Genomic DNA, 20,419 nt, shown 5'->3' on the forward strand with positions numbered 1-20,419 from the left:
GCAAGAAAGGGTACATTCTACAATTCTTGTATATTCATCTATTATTGCAAGGGCATTAGCGTATATAGCATTAAGAGTTAAATTATCGTATATCACTATAAATTATCGTATGGTTGGCAAGCCTGGTAAAATCCAGCCATACCACTGTTATTCCCAAAATAAATTTTACGAAATGGAAAGAACTTTTGTCTCTGATTGTATCACAGTACGAGAAATGTCTGGATGTCCGTGGTGATTACGCGAAAAGTAGCCAAGGTATATACTCAAGTTCGTCTTCATAGGATTTAGGGTAGGTTAGCTTAAAAGATTTTATAAGTAAATAAGTTGGATAAAAAAAAGTTGAAAGTTAATACTGTACTTTAACTTTTTTTAAATGGAATTCTTTAGTTATTATTGTTAAAGAATGTGGTGTATGAGTAAGTCAGATTTCTTCCTTTATCGCTTCTTTCTTTCTTTCTTTCTCGGTTTCTATATCGAACGTGTTTGCCCATATAAAAATCTTGTTTTCCTGATGTGATAAGTGAAGGAAATAACGAATTTTGTATCACAGTAATACTCTGTAGTTACAAATTCAATGGCATAAAAAAAAATGTTTAATGATTAATGCAGTGATCGCCAAACCGTCGATCGCGAGCTACTAGTAGCTAGCTCGCAGGGACATTTTCGGTATATCGTGTTAACGCTCTGGTTGGCTAACCTTGATTCCTCCACTGAGTTTACGCTAACAACAGGAGGGGGTGCTGACAACAACTGCTTGTTTCTCCTGCGCAACAGCCATTGTCAGCCTCATCACACAGTTGATTGTATACGCGTGGGGTTGTGCACGTTGTGTTTTTTCGTGTGTATATTAGACATTTGTTAACTTGGATACTTTCATTTCATATTTCCTAGAAATGTAGGTTTATAGGCAACAAATGAAATCCTATTAAAAAAATAATAATAATAAAAAAAAAACTTTGATAATTATTTTGGTTGGTAGCTCACAGTAGATTTAAAAACGGTACGGTAGCTCAGAAGATTTATAAGTTTGGCGATCATTGGATTAATGTATCGGTTCGAATCTCGGTCCATTCATTTATTTTTCACTTTGTATATAATTAAATTCGCACCTCTAGAGGAATAGATATGATAAAAAGTCAGTTTTACCTTCATTTATGATATATAATGAACTGTCAGAGGTGTTCTGTTATGTAGACATTTGGTTGTATAAGGGCTGTTAGAGTTGTGAGATAACACCGGCTTCCAGGGTGATAGAATATTCAGAGAGCGGACTGAGTACCTTGTGGTAAGCTGGAAACCCTAATTCAACTCTCGGTCCAGTCGTGTATTTTATCACTCTATGTATATCCTGTTTTTATGCCTTGTCCCTAATTGCCTTGAAGATAGACTCAGCTGTGAGGAGCCGAAAAATTAGGAATACTGCAAAATACAAAGAATTTAGCAGTTACGTACAAAAGTAATAATTCTGACTATTTTGCGAATATAACAGCAAAGTTAACAAATACTTTGTTTATGTATATACATACTTAGAAACGTTTCAGATGTACATGAAGTATCTAGACACTTGAACATGTGAAGAAATGTTTGAAAAGGTATCGCCAGTCTCTCCTGCTTTTAGAGGTACTATACCGACATTCTTTTGGGGCGTATTTAATTAAAAGATATGTGTTGTGATATTAGTATAGTTTTTTAATTTTTTTTCTAAAGATAATCTTTATTAATCGTATGCATTATAGAAATATAATTGTACAAGACAGAAGATAACAAACACTTTATTTCAAGTGAATTTTACACTCCTGCGAAAATAAGTGTCATGAACGAAGTCCGAAGACTGTTGCTGCGGTGTCGTAAAGAATCTGTTAACCATCATCAGTTGCAAGGTAAACATAAGGAGGAGCAGATATTAAGAGTTAACCGATTGTCACAGAGGATTAATGCATATTTTTTTGTGGATTTGTATGTGTAGATGTTAACCATTTCTGAAATGATATAAAAGGAAAAATGCTACATGAGGTGGCCAAATGAACTCTGAAGTACAGTATTGTTTCTTAATTTATTTTTATTTATTTTTTTTTTTTATCTCTGGCAGTTTTGTCAAATGTTTGTAGAGGAAGCAGTTCACGTTTTTTTTCTTTCTTTTTTTAAGGGCAGTTTCCAGTAATTCACGCTGTCAGTGATTTGAAATTTTTTAATTAGTTAATATATTTGTGATGGATTTCTTTCATTATCATTCAGTATTATTTTGTTGTATTCATTCTTCTTTTAAGTTGATTACAAAGTGTATGTGTAAAATTGTAGTATATGTATGTGGACAGTGAATTATATAATGTATGTATGTGTGATTTAAAATTATTTTCATGCAGTGGTAAAGGAGTATATCAAAAGTAACCGAAAGGTAGGTTGAATGTTATAATCAATCATGATGGAAGTATGTACAGTACATAATGGCTATCAAGAACATGATACATAACCTTGAACTCAGGTCCTTAACAATAACGTTTCAATATCTAATTACGTGTTTCATGAATATGCATGAATCAGTAAAACAACATTTCGCATAATCAAAATAAGATCGTTGAAAGGAGAGGAAGATGACTCTTGATAATTGAAAGGTGAAAACTTTGATTTTGTGCAGCGTGCAATCAAAGTAAAGGTACGAAGGAGGATCAGAAACTAAGGTTACAAGGCCAATATTTCTGGAGTTTCGTCTGTTATAGAGAAATGAGGGGCGTGCGGTAATTGTACATAATACATGGAGTTGGTAACTGTTCAGTTTCAGCCAACCCACCTCCCCACCCACGGCCCTAGTTGTAGGTAAACACAAATGGCGACTTGTTTTAAAAACTGGTGTAAAGAAGTCCTCTCAGTTATTCGATTTCTGTGGGGCAAAACATGAACCGCGGCTGAAACTCGTCGGCAGCTGTAGAAGTTTACAGAGACACTGTAATGTTTCGTCAGCATGTCGCAGAATGGTGTCGAAAGTTTGCAGCTGGTAGAGAAAACGTCACCAACGAGGAGTACAGTGGCCGACCCAGCCTGTTATCAACAGATTTGAACATAGCTCATGTGGAGGAGCTGATTGAGAACAACAGAAGGATTACATTACGGCTTTTACTTGTTTCCGCACTTGAAGGAGTACCTAAGAGGCCGTTGCTTCGCTTCAGATGTGGAGGTGAAACACTTTGTGATAACGTGGCTGAACGTGCAAGAACAGGAGGGAATCTTCAAACGATGAAATAATATATGCAAGTTTCACTACAGGCTTTGTAACCTTACTTTTTGATCATCCCTAGTACCGTACATTCATAAACAGATCAAAATAATAGAAACACAGAACTTACCTACTTAATATGTCATGAGACGAACTGTGATTCGTCGGGGAATGCAGGAATGTAAGTCATGACTGGTTTCCAGAGGAATATTGTACCATTCTTCATGCAGGATGGGGGGAAAATATCTACTTTACGGAGTTTAAACTCTAGAATTTACAACAGGTATTCAATAATATTGACGAGGGCGCGGTGGCTCAGTGGTAGAGCGTTCACCTCCGGTGCTTGGGGTCCCTGGTTCGATCCCAGCTCGCGCCATGTGGACAAACACCGTGCTCGTGGATTTTCCCGGGATTCTTCCATTTCCACCCATTTTTTTCATTTCACCATTTCATTCATCTCTCATCATCACCGTCTCCTTTAGCCTAACCGGCATAACCGTGGGACGTAAAACTCAAAGATTTCATTTCGTTTTATTTCAATAATATTAACGTGTAGGAATTAGGCGGGCGAACCGATGTGTTATAGTTTATCATTCCGATATTCTTGAAGCCCACCTCAACAGCTGCAGCAGTGTGAATTGACATATTCTTATTTTGGAAAATTGCATCATTACCCAGAAACATCTGGGCAGTAGAGCACACGTGACCATCTAAAATGTCCACTTTATCATTGTTAGTAGTTAGTATGTGATGTAAGTATTTATATAATCGCAGGAACATTGGCCGACACCATCACAGAGCCACCGCCATGTTTCAAGGTAGGGAGAATGCAGTTCGGTGCATAAACATCTTTGAGAGTCCGCCTAGGAGTTCCCATGCCCCGTTCCCAAATTTACCATTCTACGCCTAATTGTACCTTTCTCACCGCCAAAGTTTATAATTCTCCAGTTTGATTGTACCATTTTCAATGAAAAAAATGCCTTCAGAAATATTTTCGTGAGCACAACCTGCGCTCTAAAATCCTGCTGTAGACACCTCTGCGTCCACTATATGTAAATACGTCTGTTGTTGGAAATAAGGGGCAAGGGGATCAAGGGTGCCCATGTTGAGGTTTGCAGAACGGGCGAGTATCAGCGACATTTCAAATATAGTTTCAAATTATGCAATAACTATTCTAAAAATTCTATTGGGTTTTCGATCTTCCGAAATACAATTTCCTCTAGGAAGGGGCGAGCGCCTCCTTGCCCCCTAATGGGCGCCCTTGAAGGGGATTCATCGAACCATTTTACATATTTCTAATCATCGACAGTCAGATTTACATGTTCTTTTCACGGATTTCTTCGCGTTAAAATCACAGCAATAGAATTCCAGTCTCTTGCACCACTGCATACGTGCCCAGTGTGTGCCTCTCTTTAAAAATAGTGTTTCTGTGCTTACTAAGCACTAATATCATATTTTTTTAGTTTGTTTCGTAGATGCTTCTAAGTTATACAAGGAGAAGTCAAAAAGTAAAGGGACGGCAATTTCTCGCACTAGGGTTTAGTAACACTGCTAGTATCCAGTGCTGAATTAGCGTCGTCTGCAACACTTCTATGCAACGTGTCATTCTTATTCCTGCGTTAGTCGTTGGAGTGTAGCAGACCTTAAACATGGCAGCTCCATTGTTGTTCTGCACCAGGAAGAAATGAGAGCAGTGATTTGCTTTTTGTTTGCGGAACGTCGCACGAAGCAAGATCTACGAATGTATAGAGCGATTAAAACAGGAAAGAATTTCTTTATATGACGAGGAAAGATCGGGAAGGAAATCGAAGTAAACGACTGAGGACAATTTAAAAGTCATTGAGGGTATGGCGATGGAAAACAGACGAATCACAGTGGACGAAATCGCAAATACTTTATATATCAGTCGTGATTCAGCGTATTCCATCTTACACGAGAGAGTAGAAGATTGGCAACTGATGCAGAAGTCACTGATGCGGTGCAAAATTAGTTACAGGTGCAACCGAAAAACTTTTTTCCAACGGAATCAAAAAACTGTTCAACTTTGAGAAAAGTGCGTTCAAATGCAGGGAGATTATGCAGAAAAATAATTTATGTATGTTTCAGTTTTCTATCATTAGAATAAATGGTTGGTATCCAACCAGACTAGACCAAGTATCAATTTTTCCGAAATTAAGTTACTCGTACAGGTAATGATGTGAATTTTTATCTGGCAAAGTAGACCAGCTATACTGTTATCCAAATAGACAAAATTTGAATAAATTTCAATGTGGTTGGCTTTTTCTGCAAACTACAGTTGTTATTTAAACTTTCTTTTTCGTTTTTCTCAAAACTTTAAAAATGCTGGTTGCTCTCGTCTGCCTGGATACCCTCCAAATGTACCTTTTTTCAAAAGCCCTTTACTTCTTGACTTCTTCTCGTACATGTTATTGTATTATTACTATTATTGACAAATAATTGTTTCGGAACAGGTAAAATGGCGATAATTTTAATTGTTTAGCTGTTACTGAGATGTTTTCAAAAATTATTAAGCAAAGAAATATAATAATAAAAAATAAAATGTCCTTGCTCGCATACAATATTCATGTTCATACTTTATTGAAAGCAGACATTTTCGACTCGATTCAAGCTCGCTTATTATAATTATTTAAATATATTTTACATTTCGTGAATAAAACGTAATAAATGCTTTTAGACAAGTTTCAGATAAAGCTGTTTTTGCAAACTGAATATAATAACATTTATACAATGCTCAATATTCGTCGAATGTTTATTTGAACTTGTCGTAAGTTCTGGTCACTTACAAGTGAGATCACAATAAATTCACTTCCTCTTTTTTTTTTCCTTTATCTTATGTTCTTCAAAAAAATAAATATCGTAAAAATAAATATTTGTGTCATTCTTTGGGTAACGCACTGTCACTTTTCCCTCTGGAATACGTTCGCAGTCCTCCTTTGTTTCCTAGCACTCTCTCCAGTAGAGATCGGTTGTTCTTACGCCTTACGTTGTTCACTTCTCGACACAATTCATTGAACACTTCCGCCACCTGGGTTACTTGCTCGGCAGCAGCTACTTCCGTGAAGTAACACTCGAAATCCTTTGCGAGAATTTCTCCTGTAATTCACAGAAAAAAATGCATAATTAGTAATCAAGTTGTGTAATAACGAAGTTATAATTAGCGTCAAAAGTACAAGGTAACCACAAAAGTTCTTTCCGTTTTTGACGTCCCATTAATCATACGCTTACAGAGAGGAAACGAAATGACGCACGTGATTGTCAAGCTATCGGGAGTTAGTCCGACATCAACCTTCAGTGATATAGGCACGTTGCGCACATACAGCAGTCATAGCTCGTCCAGTGTCGAAGAGAAATGGAGGTATCGAAGTAGTTCTTTGTATGACTTTAAAATGGGTCTGTCACCTGCCGCATTAAGTCGCCGCATATGCCAGGTATTTGAGGAGAGGGCCGTGAACGAACGCACCGCCAGGCATTGGATTCAGAAATTGCGTTCGGGTGATGTGAGACTTTCGGATGAACCTCGCAGTGGACGACCACATGAGTTGGAACACAAGGCCCTGAAAGCAGCCATCGAGAAGGACAGCAGTCTAACGTGTGATGAACTTGAAGAAAGGTTCTATGTTTCCGCTAAAGCAGTCAGACTGCATCTGCGTGAATAGAGAAATAATACAACTTAAGGGGGCAGACTACTAAATATTTTTCAAAACAGCAATTTTTCTTTTGCCCGTTTTTCGTAAGTGAAAAGAGATAATGAAATGTAACTTACCACAATAATAGATAATATTATTCTACACCCTAAAATACGAATCGGAAGAATTTTTAGTATTACCATCCATAGAAATTACAGTGTGGTCAGAATTACCCAAATTTCTAGGTTAAGGCAATGACTACAAAAATGAACTCAACGGTAATTGATTACTTATCGTGCTGTCTGTGTTCCTTGTTAACTACTTTTGAAATTTGTATTTATTTTGTAGTAACTTATTTATTTTGTAATAACTTATGTAGATTTTTGGGTAACTCAAATTCTGACCACACTGTAATTTCTATGGATGGCAACACTGAAACTTCTTCCGATTCGTATTTTCGGGTGTAGAATAACATTATCTATTATTGTGGTAAGTTACTTTTCATTATCTCTTTTCACTTACGAAAAACAAGCAAAAGAAAAAATGCTAAATTTTGAAAAATATTTAGTAGTCTACCCCTTAAGCAAGTGGGTACCCTACATATCATCGGCGCCAACAAGGAACAACAAGTGGCAACCTATTTGTCCTTTCTCACTCGGTACCTGAATACACTCTTTTTTAATCGCTTGCTCACTGGTGACAGAAAGTGAGTCGTCTATGACACTCCTTAGTGTACCAGACATTGGTTGTCGCCACATGACCCTCTTCCTCACACCTCAAGATCACCGCTGCACCCACGAAAGGTTAATCTCTGTATGGTGGAATTGTCGGCAAGTGGTGGATTACGAGCTCCTTCAATCACTGCTGATCTCTACTTACAGGAGTGCACCGGCATTGCGGCAGAAGGAGCCGGCATTGGTGAATCGCAAGAGTGTGCTGTTTCTGCATAACAATATCAAGCCACATCTGTCATAGAAGACCCGGGAGACCCTTCAGCAACTTGGCTAGGAGACTGCCATGCACCATATTCACTAGACCTTGCAGTAATAGATTACCAGCTGTTGTACTCCCTTGACAATCACCTTCGTGGGAAATCCTTTGGAAATGAAGGAGATCTGCGGAATGCACTCATGGACTTATTTGCATCCACCACCACCGAGTATTGTGCCGCTGCAGTAACCTTGGCAAAAGTTGTTGAATGCTGATAAAAATTACTTCGAAGCCGAAGGCACATACCGTCCATTCTATTGCTCTTTATTTATCACTGCTCTCCAATGGCAAGAGCTATTTTTGATTACCTTGTAGAAATGAAACAGCTAAGTAAATATACAACCCACCGTAAAACCGTATAGAACCTTCCACCATTATCTTGGTGTTCTTTCGTCATATATATTTCTTAGATTCACATCAACTGGCGTCTCTAGCAGCACATTTGGTAGCCTATACACAGACTAATGTTTGGAAATCGGTAATTGGTAAAATGAAGTTGAAAAATACGTTGGGTCCAACATAGTTTAAAATGTGTGTTGGCCACCCAACAATTTTAACATCATACCCCTAATCACAAATTTACTTCTTTTGTAAGGATTTCATTAACAATTGCCTTGTTGGGAAATGCTCGACAAACCGGCCAATTAGAAGGTTGGTAGTTGACTAGATTATAGTTTCCCACGAATTGAGTCTGTGCTGCTAGGGAAATAGTTCGTGACACAAAGTATAATTAGCTAGGGGCAGGAAATTAATTGAGATAAAAAAAAATGCTAAATAATAAATTTGAAAGAGACAATAGTCGTCCCTGCTGGTCCAATGGATGTTCCTGGATGCGATTCCCGGTAGAAGATCATTGAACTCTTTCGATGGTTTGGATTGATCCCATCTTAAGGTGCACTTCTCATCTTGATGATGAAAATCGGCAACAAACTTCAATAATAATAATAATAATAATAAGTTTTTGTAAACGTTAGTTTTACCAAGACATAGAAGCGCACCTTTTAATACATCCTATTCTTTGTTTTCTCAATAACTGTTTCGTTTGCTTTTAGTTTACATAGGTATTCTGCAATCATTGGCTGGTTACTTGCCGCAACTGAGAAGCTTCCTTGCTTTACGGTCTTCAGTTAATCTCTCGGTCTTCATGTATTATTTTTCTGTTTTGATATCGTCCGTCAACTGTAGCCTCCTTCCCGTCTCCCTTTCTTTCCTGATATTACACTCTCTAGCACATCCCTCATGATATAGTTCTTTCTTTGCCAATGTCCCAACCAGTTTCTCGTCCTCTTCTTAATAATATCTAAATTTATTTTCTCCTCCACCATTTCTAACAGTCTCTGATTTGTTTTCTGCTCGACCCAGTTAATTCTCTCCATTTTTCTCCACACCCACATTTCGAAAGCTTCCAGTCGTTTCTGATTATTTTTGCATAATGTCCATATTTCTCACCCATACAGTACAATACTCCACACGAAGCATTGTATGAGTGTTACTCTCAACCCTTTATTCAAGGTCCCACAAAATAGTATTTTCTTCCTCCTAAAGGCTTCTTTTGCCATTTCTATCCTTGCTTTTATTTCACGTTCACACTTAATATTTTCTCCAATAATACTACTCAGATATCGAATACTTGTCACCTGTTCTATTTTCTCCCTTCCTACTTCAATATTTGACACCGACCGCTTCGTTCCAATCACCATGGTTTTTCTTTCTAATATCTTATTGGTTTCCTTTTCAGATTTTACAACAAGCGCCATATCGTGTGCAAAAGCATATACATCTCCTTCATTCTACCTCCTACCGAAATCCCGTCTTCATTATGTAGGCTCTTTTTTTTTACTGTCTCTTCTAGATATATATTAAATATTGTTGGCGAGAGATAGCATCCCTGTCGAACCCCCTCCCCCATTCCAATTGCACTCTCCTCTATTACTTCCTTCTCTATTCTAACACTTACTTGTTGGTTCATATATACGTTTCTCATGAGTATTCGATCTTTTCATTCCAATGCAATCTTCTTTAGAACTCCTAACAACTATTTCTAGTTAACGCGGTCAAAAGCCTTTTATAAATCAATGAACACCTCTTTTCTTTTTTCTATGAACCTTTCATCTTAATAACACTGGTCAACATAATTTTTCTCAGAAAAGAAGTGAATACTGAGCCTGATGCAGTTCGTCGTCCTGCAAGGTTTTGTTGTAACAGTTCTAGGATTTTTTATTTTTTTATTTTTTTACCTTATACACGAAATTGACCGTATTTTCTTGAAACATGTATGTATTTGGAGTGGTATAGCTCAGCTATTTATTAACATAAAAGAGTGGTTTAAATGTCAGAGTATTGTGGAAGGATAAAGCTTTCACCTGATATAAAGTTAGTTGTCATCGATCCCATAGGGAGGTGGGGATCATTGAATTTCTTTAAAATATTGTGGAAATTGTATATTTTCAATTGATCAATCCTCCCCTTTGTCCCCTACCGTACGTTAACAACGCGTAACATAAAGTTAGACAGCTTATGGAACACACATGTCATATAGGTATTCAATTTGCTGAATGTGTCCCTGTTCCACAGTAAAAAAAAAAAAAAAAAAATAAATAAATAATAATAATAATAATAATAATTAATAAATAATACTAATAATAATTAATAAATAATAATAATACCGAAATTTTTTCTTTTGTGGTATAGGCTTGACAACGCTGTAAATTTCGATAAGCTCAGACGTATTTAGCAGGCTGCCAGTGTTGATCGTGTAATGAGCCCGTCAGGTCTTGTTTTTGTGTAAGTGGTGTTTTTTTTTTTTTTTATGTTTTCGTGTTGTGAAAAAACTTGCATAATGCCAGGAAGGTGAATCATCCGGACAATTTCTGCTACATTTGTGGTGAACTAACCTTTAAATCTCACAAGGGACCATTCCGATTTGGTGAATTCAATTGCTGAAAATGATTGCAAGCACTGGATTCAGCACCAGAAGAAACAAAGAAAACGAGAGTGTTTAATGGCAGACCGTATACAGGATGGGAGATAAATGAGGGCAAAATGCGATGATAGAACGTAGAAAATGTCTAGAAATGCCATGTTAATTTTGAAACGAGTAGAGGGATTGAGGTCAAATGTTAGATATGAGGAACACATGTAGAGCTCCACTAAATAGGTGTAATGTGAATCATGGAGGACATCTGAAAAGCCGACATATTGGAATTAGCGCAAGAAAAATATATGGGAAAAGGGTCATATGACGTATGGCTCTTGACGCAAACCATCTATTGAAATCAATAGTGGCTAATACAGTTTGAGACCTCTGTTTAATAGCAACTGTTATGGACTTGAACAATAATTGTGTGCTTAATACAAAAATAAAGACAATAGTGTGCACATTTGAAACACGATCGGGCTCGTCACAGCTGTCTTTGGTATTGAAATTGAAGTAATAGTCTACTGGTGTCATGAATGCGTCAGGTGCTGTTTGCAAATATCCAGTTTTGTAGAAAGCATATCTAATCATAGCTTGGAACTTTGGTGCTGTAAACTGGAAGTGGGTGAGTGAATGCAAGTTAATGAAGTTGTCCCGTTGTCATATTTGAAAGCCAGATGACAGAAAAATGGTGTTTGTTATATATTTTACGAAATTCCTATACGGTCAGAAGAAGAACACATCCAACGGTTGTATGTGACGTGCAACCATCAGGGAAGAGTCGGGTAAGTTGAACATTGTCCGATTTCTGCACCAACTCTTCATCTTTATTCGTTCTCCACGAATCAACGAGGAGCAGCAGTTTTATCTGCTCTATAAAAGGCCAGAAAACGTCAGTCATGAACTGTTTCAGGTTGTCCTTGGTCATATTTGCCCTTTTGCCAGTATATGAACAAATATTGGGTGGATCGGGACGTTTGTTGGCTGGAAAGTGGCCTCATCCACGTTTGTACTACTTCTTCGTTCACGCTACCTTTACGACAGTATTGCTACATTGCGATAGCGTGGAACGCCTTCTGTTACAGAGATCTCAAACTGTATCGGCCACTATTGATTTCAATAGACGGTGTGCGTTAAGAGCCATATGTCACACGGCCCCTTTCTCGTATATTCTTGCGCTAATTCCAACAAGGCGGCTTTTCAGATGTCCCCCATGATCCATATCATGCCTATTCACTGCAGCTCTACATACATTCCTCATATCCAACATTTGACCTCAATATATATACTCGTTTCAAAATTAACGCATTTCTAGACATTTTCGATGCTCTATCTTCGCACTTTGCCCTCACTTATCTCCCACTCTGTATACGATCTGCCACTAAACACCCTTCTTTTCTCTGTCTCTTTTGGTGCTGAATCTAGTGTTTTAGTCATTTTCAGCACTTGTCAGAGGCGGAATCTTACACCACTTGCAAAAAAGTGTTACAAGCTTTGCTTTGGCTGTAAATCTGGTGATTTTGATTAAAAAAATGGACTCCAAATATATGTTGTGTACCATGTGTGCGGCTTCTCACTGGATGGAAAGATGGCACACATCATATCCCTTTTGTAGTTCCGATGATCTGGAGGGAACAAAAGACTATTTCAGTAATAGCTACGTATTTTTGTTTAATAATATAAAAGTGATCACACTGTTACATATCCAATTTGCAATCTATAATAAACCCTGTATTACATAATGACGAGTATCCTGTGCCAAAACGTCTAGATTTCATGACCTTAATTGATGATTACATAATTTATACCGTTTACCAAACATTGTTAGGGTCATCAAATCTAGGAGGCTCAGGTGGGCAGGTCATGTAGCCAGAATGGAAGAAAGTATGAACGATTTCAAACTTTTAACTGGAAGTCTAATCGGAAAACGATCATTAGGAAGACCTAGGCACAAATGGGAGGACAATATTAAGATGGATCTCGCAGAAATAGGAGTATAAAGTAGGAACTGGATCCAATTGGTTAAGGATGATAGAAGTCAATGGAGAATTTTTGTGAGCGCGGCATTGAATCTCCAAATGTCCGGGGAGTATGGCGGATAAAATAGTGTTTTCCATCCAAGGCGTATAATGGTGTCCCCGGTCATCCTAACCACGTAGGGCTTAGCGTTGTCCTGTAACAGGACGACTCTTCTGCGATTCAAAAGTGCTGGCTCTAGGGTTTTGAGTTCTTCTTGAACATGGCTCAACTGCTGAGAGTACACAGTTGCATTGATGCTCTAACCAGCTGATATCAGTTTCCGACGCATGATGCCGCGAGCAGTCTTCTGGTGCAGCGCTGCTTTCGGCTGTTTTGGACCGGTTCATGGGATGCTAACCAATGATGAAGGCGCCGTGCCGTGAAGCTTCGTACAGAACCCCTTCTAATCACATGTCAACATTCTGTCCAGAAATGGCTCCTTCCTCGGACGAGACAGCAAAGAAATACATGTGTCTGCTCACGTTGCCATCTGGTCCGGAGTCAAATCATGTGGGACCCATCGACCCAACTTGCCGTGCTTTCCAAGTTGATAGAGGCGTTGCTGAATGGTTTCTCCACTCACACTGAATTGTAGTCACAGTTCATCGCGTGTCTGGCCACTGTTCACCTCAACTGCTGCCTAAAGATCTTCATTTTGTACATGTGTTGGTCTTCCGGCACGTGGTGCCTCTTCGAGTGTTTCGTCACCGTCCTTAAACTTGTTAAACCACCGCTGCACTGTCCACGTAGTCACGACACCCTCACCAAAGACCTGGTATATCTTTCGTCCTGCTCCAGCGGCGTTTGACCCCAGTTTGAACTTGTACAGCGTACACCCCCTTATGATGCTTTATGTAGATTCCATGTTCACTCTGTCCTTACGCAAGTTCACGGTGTAGCTGAATTGCCACAACCAAGTAGTATCCAAATACCGTAGTATGTTGGATATACCCACACCAACAACTGACCTTCGCCTTATCTCAATTCGCATTCAACTCACGGTGTGAGGGCCAATTGAACACAGACCTCCACAAAAAGCAACATAACTTTCTTGGTTACATTATATATATATATATATATATATATATATATATATATATATATATATATATATATATATATATATATATATATATATATATATATATATATATATACAGGGGCGGATCCAGGATATGATCAAGGTAGGGGCTAAACCATATTTTGCCGTTTTATCCAGTGTAAAGCAGGATTGAAGTCCATTTTATCCAGTGTATACCTGAGCGTCAAGGGGGGGGGGCTATAGCCCCCCTTGGATCCGCCACTGTATATATATATATATATATGGTTTTACGTATGACTAAATAGTCAAATATTTCAAAACTCAGCAGAGTCAAAAGTCGTTAACACGGGGCATATGAAATACTGGAAATACCACTGGCTATTCGTATTCGAATATGGACTTTCAAGAATTCTAGCTATGCCCTTGTTTAATAAGCTTCAGTATTTTCGTTCACCTCTACAAAAGTAATAATATCACTGGATGCCAACTGACAAATATTTTTTTTTTCAAATACCAGCAGCCATATTTACATCCGCTACATTCCGTCCTGCCTCAACTCGAAAGCTACTTGATTTATATCCTTGAGTTTTTTTTTTTTTTTTTTTTTTTAAGAACTCTTTTAAATTGGCTTCCTGCCACGTAAAGAACAATGTTTAATCCAGTCATTCGGTCTTTGGAAGCGGGAAATTAGCTCTCAACAATTTTGGAAAGAACTGAGTGTACAGCGATTTATTGATTTTTACTTTTGAGCGAAGAAGGTATGCTGATCATGAAAAAAAAAAAAATCACATTTCAACGAATTTACATGTTTCATGGTCCCTATAAAGCGAAAAACTGATTTATTCAATATCCGTTCGTTCATTCGGCTAGAGGTCATACCGTTTAACATATCCGCAACCAACTTTAAACTTAAGGTTTTTAAAATTTTTTTAATATAGGATTTCCTTTTTATTTCAAATAAATATATTTCCAAAAATAATGCTATTTACTGTATTTCTTGATGCCTTAAACCCTGAACTAGCATTTTTAGGAGTTGCAGCCCTGTACCATACTAGAGCAAAACGTCTAGGAAACTTTTGCTTGCTTACTGATTTTCCAGCATACATTCGTCGAAACGAGTATGTATCTTCATTCCGTGCTACGTTGAGGAATTTGATACAGCTCACATCAAGTGGTTGCAGTTCGTGGCTACAATGGGAGAGAAGACAGAGCATCACAATATCAAACTTGACAGACAATTTAAGTGCAGATGAATCCAAGTGACTGCGATGTCCGTTGGCAATATTGCCAACAAGAGTATATGGCGGTATTGTCTGCATTATACTTATTTTAATTATTCGTTACTAAACTTCTACTAATGGAAGGAAATACATTTTCTTTATCACCTGCAATGAGCTAAAGTTCTACGTGACGGAAACGTTTATTAGATATCTATGTCTACATAGCAAGGAAAATAGGAGAGAACTTGCTAAAATGTTTCTTGAAAATTCACGATGTTTTTGTGGCTTCAAAGCACACAGTGTGTGTTCCTCCACAAGGCTCCGGGTGAACTAAAGGGAAGTGAATTTCCTGAAAATGCGTCAGCACGTACCGGCAGACAACCAACAAATATATGCAGAAGAAACTCGCTCTTCATCTGCGTAGGTTACTTCTTAAACTAAAATTTTCCGTATCAGCGGCGATATTCCCTTAGTTACTATATATATTAAGAATGAATTCATGAATTGACTGCACAAAGAGCTTTATTCTGCGGGCTCCGCGAGCAGAATGGTATATATTAATTACATGTATTAGGAGCAAAATTTAGTCATAAGGACAACACACTTGTTTGCTCTAGGACCTAATATGCTGTTAAAACGGCACTAGCGCGGGGCCCGATTGGGAGCAATCGGTCCAATCGGCTTAAGGCCGGTCCTGCAACTCACATATTCCTAGTGTCATATTGGTTGCCAAACATTTTATCAAGCACATGGAAGTTATACATCTTATAATATTTGTTTTACTGATTGCGTAAGTTCAATTTGGTAGATAAGGAAAATGTACCATAAACCAGGAAATAGACACAAAACCATTTTTGTTTTTGTATAAAATCTTACTTAAATCCCGTACTCCGTTGGGGCTGAATTTCAGAGACTTCAGTTTAGAAAATTAAAACATAAGGGACTCGGTATGATGTTAGTTTAGCATCATTATTCACATAAGTTCTCCTTTCTTTATTGTTGTATCATCTCAAATCTTTTAAATAAGAATCTTGTTTTAAACATTGTCTCTCTCCCAGGCTTCAATAAATGTTATACAGAATATCCCAGAAGTAGTGACTCACTTGTTGTTAGGTGCGATAGGTTAGGCTGCATGATTGATGTGGTTGTTTGTTTCTTGTTTGTGTTGTGGTGTAGTGGTATTTTTCCTTTTTTCCATTGGCAACACTACAAGATGGCGGCTCGCCTTACGCTTGAGAAACGTATTTAATGCGTTCGCCTATTTTCTGAGACACACAACGTTACGGAAGTCCAGCGACGAATGAAGGAACTGTACGGTGATTCTGCGCCACAGCGAAAGACAATAACAAGGGTAAACAAAGCCTTCAATACCATTGGTAGTGTAATTGACGCCAAGAGATCGGGTAGGCCTAGGTCCGTCAACAATCCCGCAAATGCGGCTCAGATATAGGCGGAACTTACAAAGTTACCGCAGAATTCGAAATTGATTCGACGGTTGTCCCGCACCCTAAATATCCCGAAGTCATCGGTTGCTAGAGTTCTCAAGGATCTGAAACTGCGCTTGTATCATTCTCGCCTGCTGCATGTGCTCAATGAGGACGATCCTGATCGCCGTATAGAGTTTGCTGAGTGATACCTGCGGAAGGAAGGTGGAGGGAAATCCCGACTTCGAGAACCACACAGCCTGGACGAACGAGGCAAAGTCCCATGTGTCAGGGTCAGTGAACCGTCACAACTGTGTGTACTGACGTCCTGAAAATACAAATGTGGTGGTTGAATCACCGAGGAATTCAACAACATTCCTGTTCAGATGTGTCGAGATGCGTGCAGAGATGTGAGTCTCCGGATGGACCTCCAAATGGAGAATAGGAATTATATACTGTAAAGCACTTGATTTTTACATCATTCCTCTGTACCTACAATTTTATTTCATGCCATTCTTGTTTATAATAAAAATGTACTGATCACTCAAAAGCAGGGGCGGATCCAGAGGGGAGCGATCGGGGCGATCGCCCCCCCCCCAGAAGATGAAACTTTCTTATTTTATATATATAAATAAAACCCATCCCAAAGTTTAGAGCCCTTAAAAGTAGCAGTATGACAACCCACCGCCCCCCCAGAAGTCGGTTGTGGATCCGCCCCTGCTCAAAAGGTGAGTCACTACTTCTGGTACACCCTGTATATTGTTATAATGTAACTTCCATAAATTTTAGATAATAATTTTGATTCACGAAATCTACTATTGCTAACAAAATTACGTTTTACTAAAACATTTTTGTCGTTAAACGTAATCATTATTTAAACAATTCATTCCACTTCCTCCACCAATTTGCATGATTTCTTTCCATCAAATAACCAATTTTCTTTGTTTCTTGCATTTTTATAGGATTTTCACTTCAGAATCCAGTAATTACATTTTTTCTTTTCGTGTTATAATAGGAAAACAAAGGTAGAACTTACTGTTATCTCTCCATAAAATTGAAATATTTTAAAACTTTTCCTGGCAAAAGAGCCGCGAGAAAAACTTGTTTCTTTCTTTTTCTTTTTTAAAGTTTGTTTTTTTCGACTAGGAAGTAACCTTAAATTGATAATCATTATGAAGTATTTAACGAAAATGAGTACAAATATCATCAGAGCTGACGTCTAGATCAACATATCAATCAAATCTTTGAGTTTAACGTCCCACGATTATGCCTGTTAGGCTAAGGGAGACGAAGATTAAAGCAAATGAATGATGATGGAAGAGTTGGTGGGACGACAATGTGGGAGGAAACAAACGGGAGTTATTCACCACAAACTTACTTAGCCTCGAATCGAACCAGAGACCTTACCCACCAGAGGTAAGCGCTCTACGACTGAACTACCCTTCTCCCTATCACATCAATCAACCAGTTAGCGAATATATATACACACAGAGTGTTTCAAAACAACACCGACAACGCTTGGGAGGTGATTCCTGACATCAGATAAGACAAAAAGTGTACTCCGACCTGGGTGCTTCCTTTCGGAGTTATAGCCTGCTGCAAACACGATAAAACGAACTTTAAAGGTCCATATCTTCAATATTACGGGACCTACTGTAGCCGGGTCAAGACTTCACTTAGGAACAAGTATGTGCCTTATCCAAATATCCAAGTTTCAGAATCATACTGTACTTCCGCAACAATTTTCATAGAGGTAGTTGGTGAGTACTTCCAATTAAATGTCCGTAGCCAAACTACCAATATAAAAATCGTTGTGTGAGTATCTCAGGATTCTGAAACATGTATTTTTAGATAGCGCACATATTAGTTCCTAAGTGAAGTCTTGACCCAGGAGCTTCGAACCTTTAAAGTTGATTTTTTTTCATGTTTTCGGCAGCCTATAACTCCGAAAGGAAGCATTTGTGCACGTAGGTTGGTCTATACTTTTTGTCTTATTTTGGTGTCAGGAATCACCTTCCAAACATTGTCGGTGTTATTTTGAAACACCCTGTGTATATATATTCGCTAACTGGTTGATTGATGTGATAGGGGGAACGGTGGTTCAGTGGTAGAATGCTTACCTGTGGTGCGTGGGGTCTCAGATATCTTACGGATAATTTTTGGCTATGTGGGTATACTAGGAGCCCATTGGTTACCTGGTTTGGCCCCAAACCACGTGGATTTATGGTGCACAACTTAATGTCCGTGGCTTTTCTCGTGATTCTCCCACTTCCTCCTACATTCTCATTCTATCAATTCTATCTTCAATTAATTATTCGTCTCTTTTAACCCACAGAATATAAAGCTCAAGACGTAAAATCACGCCAAAACTAAAAATTCTACGAAATATGAGAGTCTCGTCTCACCTCGGACAAACGAGACAGGTATTTGTCTTTCTGGAATTCTACAAAGCGCGTTCCATACATCGTCTGGTTTTCAAGACTAGAGAAACAAGACGTATCGTGTCTCCTGGGTATCTTTATTCTCTCTACTGATATAAGCTAAAGAAATTATTGTGCAAACGAGTATTATTCCAACAAGGGCGTTTTTCTCTACATCTTCATGATAAAAAGGCAGACGGAATGCTTAGTTTGTAGTTTTGTGTAGCAAATATTTTAAGAAGTGAAACGACGATTGACTTTTTAACTAAGTAAGCGGTTCTACCCAAAGTTCATCGTCCGCTCTTGCCTCATTCCAGCAGTTTGGCCCCGTTTTATTCTAAACAACATTGTCGCTGGAAATATTGAAGCTATTACTCTCTGAAAAATCTCTTTGTTATACAAACAAGGAGGGCGCGATTGGGCTGTAAAAGTGAAGTTATTATTGGAAGAAGCGTGGTTGTCGCTAGCACATCTGGCATCATCCGACGTTTTCAAGTCAAGTTTACATTTTTGTGGACGATTTATCACTGGTTTAATGGAGCAGCTCGCCAACAGATGGAGCGACCTGCCCCACTGTTTAAATTGTCTGTTAAAATGCATGATAGACATTTTTCACTTCGGTCAAACATTTGCTTATGGAATTTACTTAAAGGCTTTTGCAGCTTATACGAAGGCTATATTTTAGGAATGTGGTGATTGTTCATTCAAGAAATATTTTTCGTTTGTTCCAAAAGTTCCTGCAACATTCCCCGAACACTTGTAAAGAGAATTGACATAATTGTAATCCCGATCATATCATATTTTAAGCTTATCATCAATACATCTTTCATCTTTGAATGTTTTGTACAGTGATTACCCACTGTGATTAGATTTTCCCCATGTTTCTTTTATCAAATGAGTCCCAATTATATTGAATAGTTACAAAAGGTGCAACTTTTTATGTATCTTGCACAAATTGTGTTTGGCAGTAGTACAAACGGTAGGTCCAGCAGTGTGATACGGTAGGCTAACCGGCTGCCAACGGTGGTCCTACGTTACAATTGGCCGCTTTGCCGAGCATTTGCCAACAAAGTCTATTGCCAACGTTGGCACTTCTTTGTAATTAAACGCTTTGCCAACCATCTGCCAACCAACTCAATTCTGAACGTTGGCCCTTCCTTGTAATTGGACGCTTTGGAGAGCATTTGCCAACCAACTTAATTGCCAACGTTGGGCCTTAGTTGCAATTGGATGCTTTGTCGAGCATTTGCTAACCAACTCAATTGCCAATCTTGGCCCTTCACTGTAATTGGATGCTTTGCCGAGCATTTGCCAACCAACTTAATTGCCAACGTCGGGCTTTCCTTGTAGTTGGATGCTTTGCCTAGCATCTTGCTCCCAACTTAATTGCCGACGTTGGGCCTTCGTTGTAATTTGACACTTTACCGAACATTTGCTAACAGCCCAATTGCCAACGTTGGCCCTTCATTGTAGTTGGACGCTTTGCCGAGCATTTGCCAACCAACTCGATTGTCAACGTTGGTCTTTCG

General features: G+C 38.4%; 1 protein-coding gene across 1 annotated transcript in view; it reads right to left on the reverse strand.

Annotated features, from left to right (window-relative positions):
* Window positions 1-5,792: 5,792 nt before the first annotated feature.
* Window positions 5,793-20,419, reverse strand: part of LOC145662316 (ras-related and estrogen-regulated growth inhibitor) — a 154,137-nt gene continuing 139,510 nt past the window's right edge. The window contains exon 5 of the mRNA XM_081727763.1: window positions 5,793-6,325. Coding sequence (XP_081583889.1) covers window positions 6,108-6,325 — 218 coding nt within the window. The 3' untranslated portion in view covers window positions 5,793-6,107. The remainder of the gene's footprint in view (window positions 6,326-20,419) is intronic.

Source organism: Thermobia domestica, chromosome 10, assembly GCF_964235325.1.
Source record: "Thermobia domestica chromosome 10, izTheDome1.hap1.1, whole genome shotgun sequence".
NCBI lineage: Eukaryota > Metazoa > Arthropoda > Insecta > Zygentoma > Lepismatidae > Thermobia > Thermobia domestica.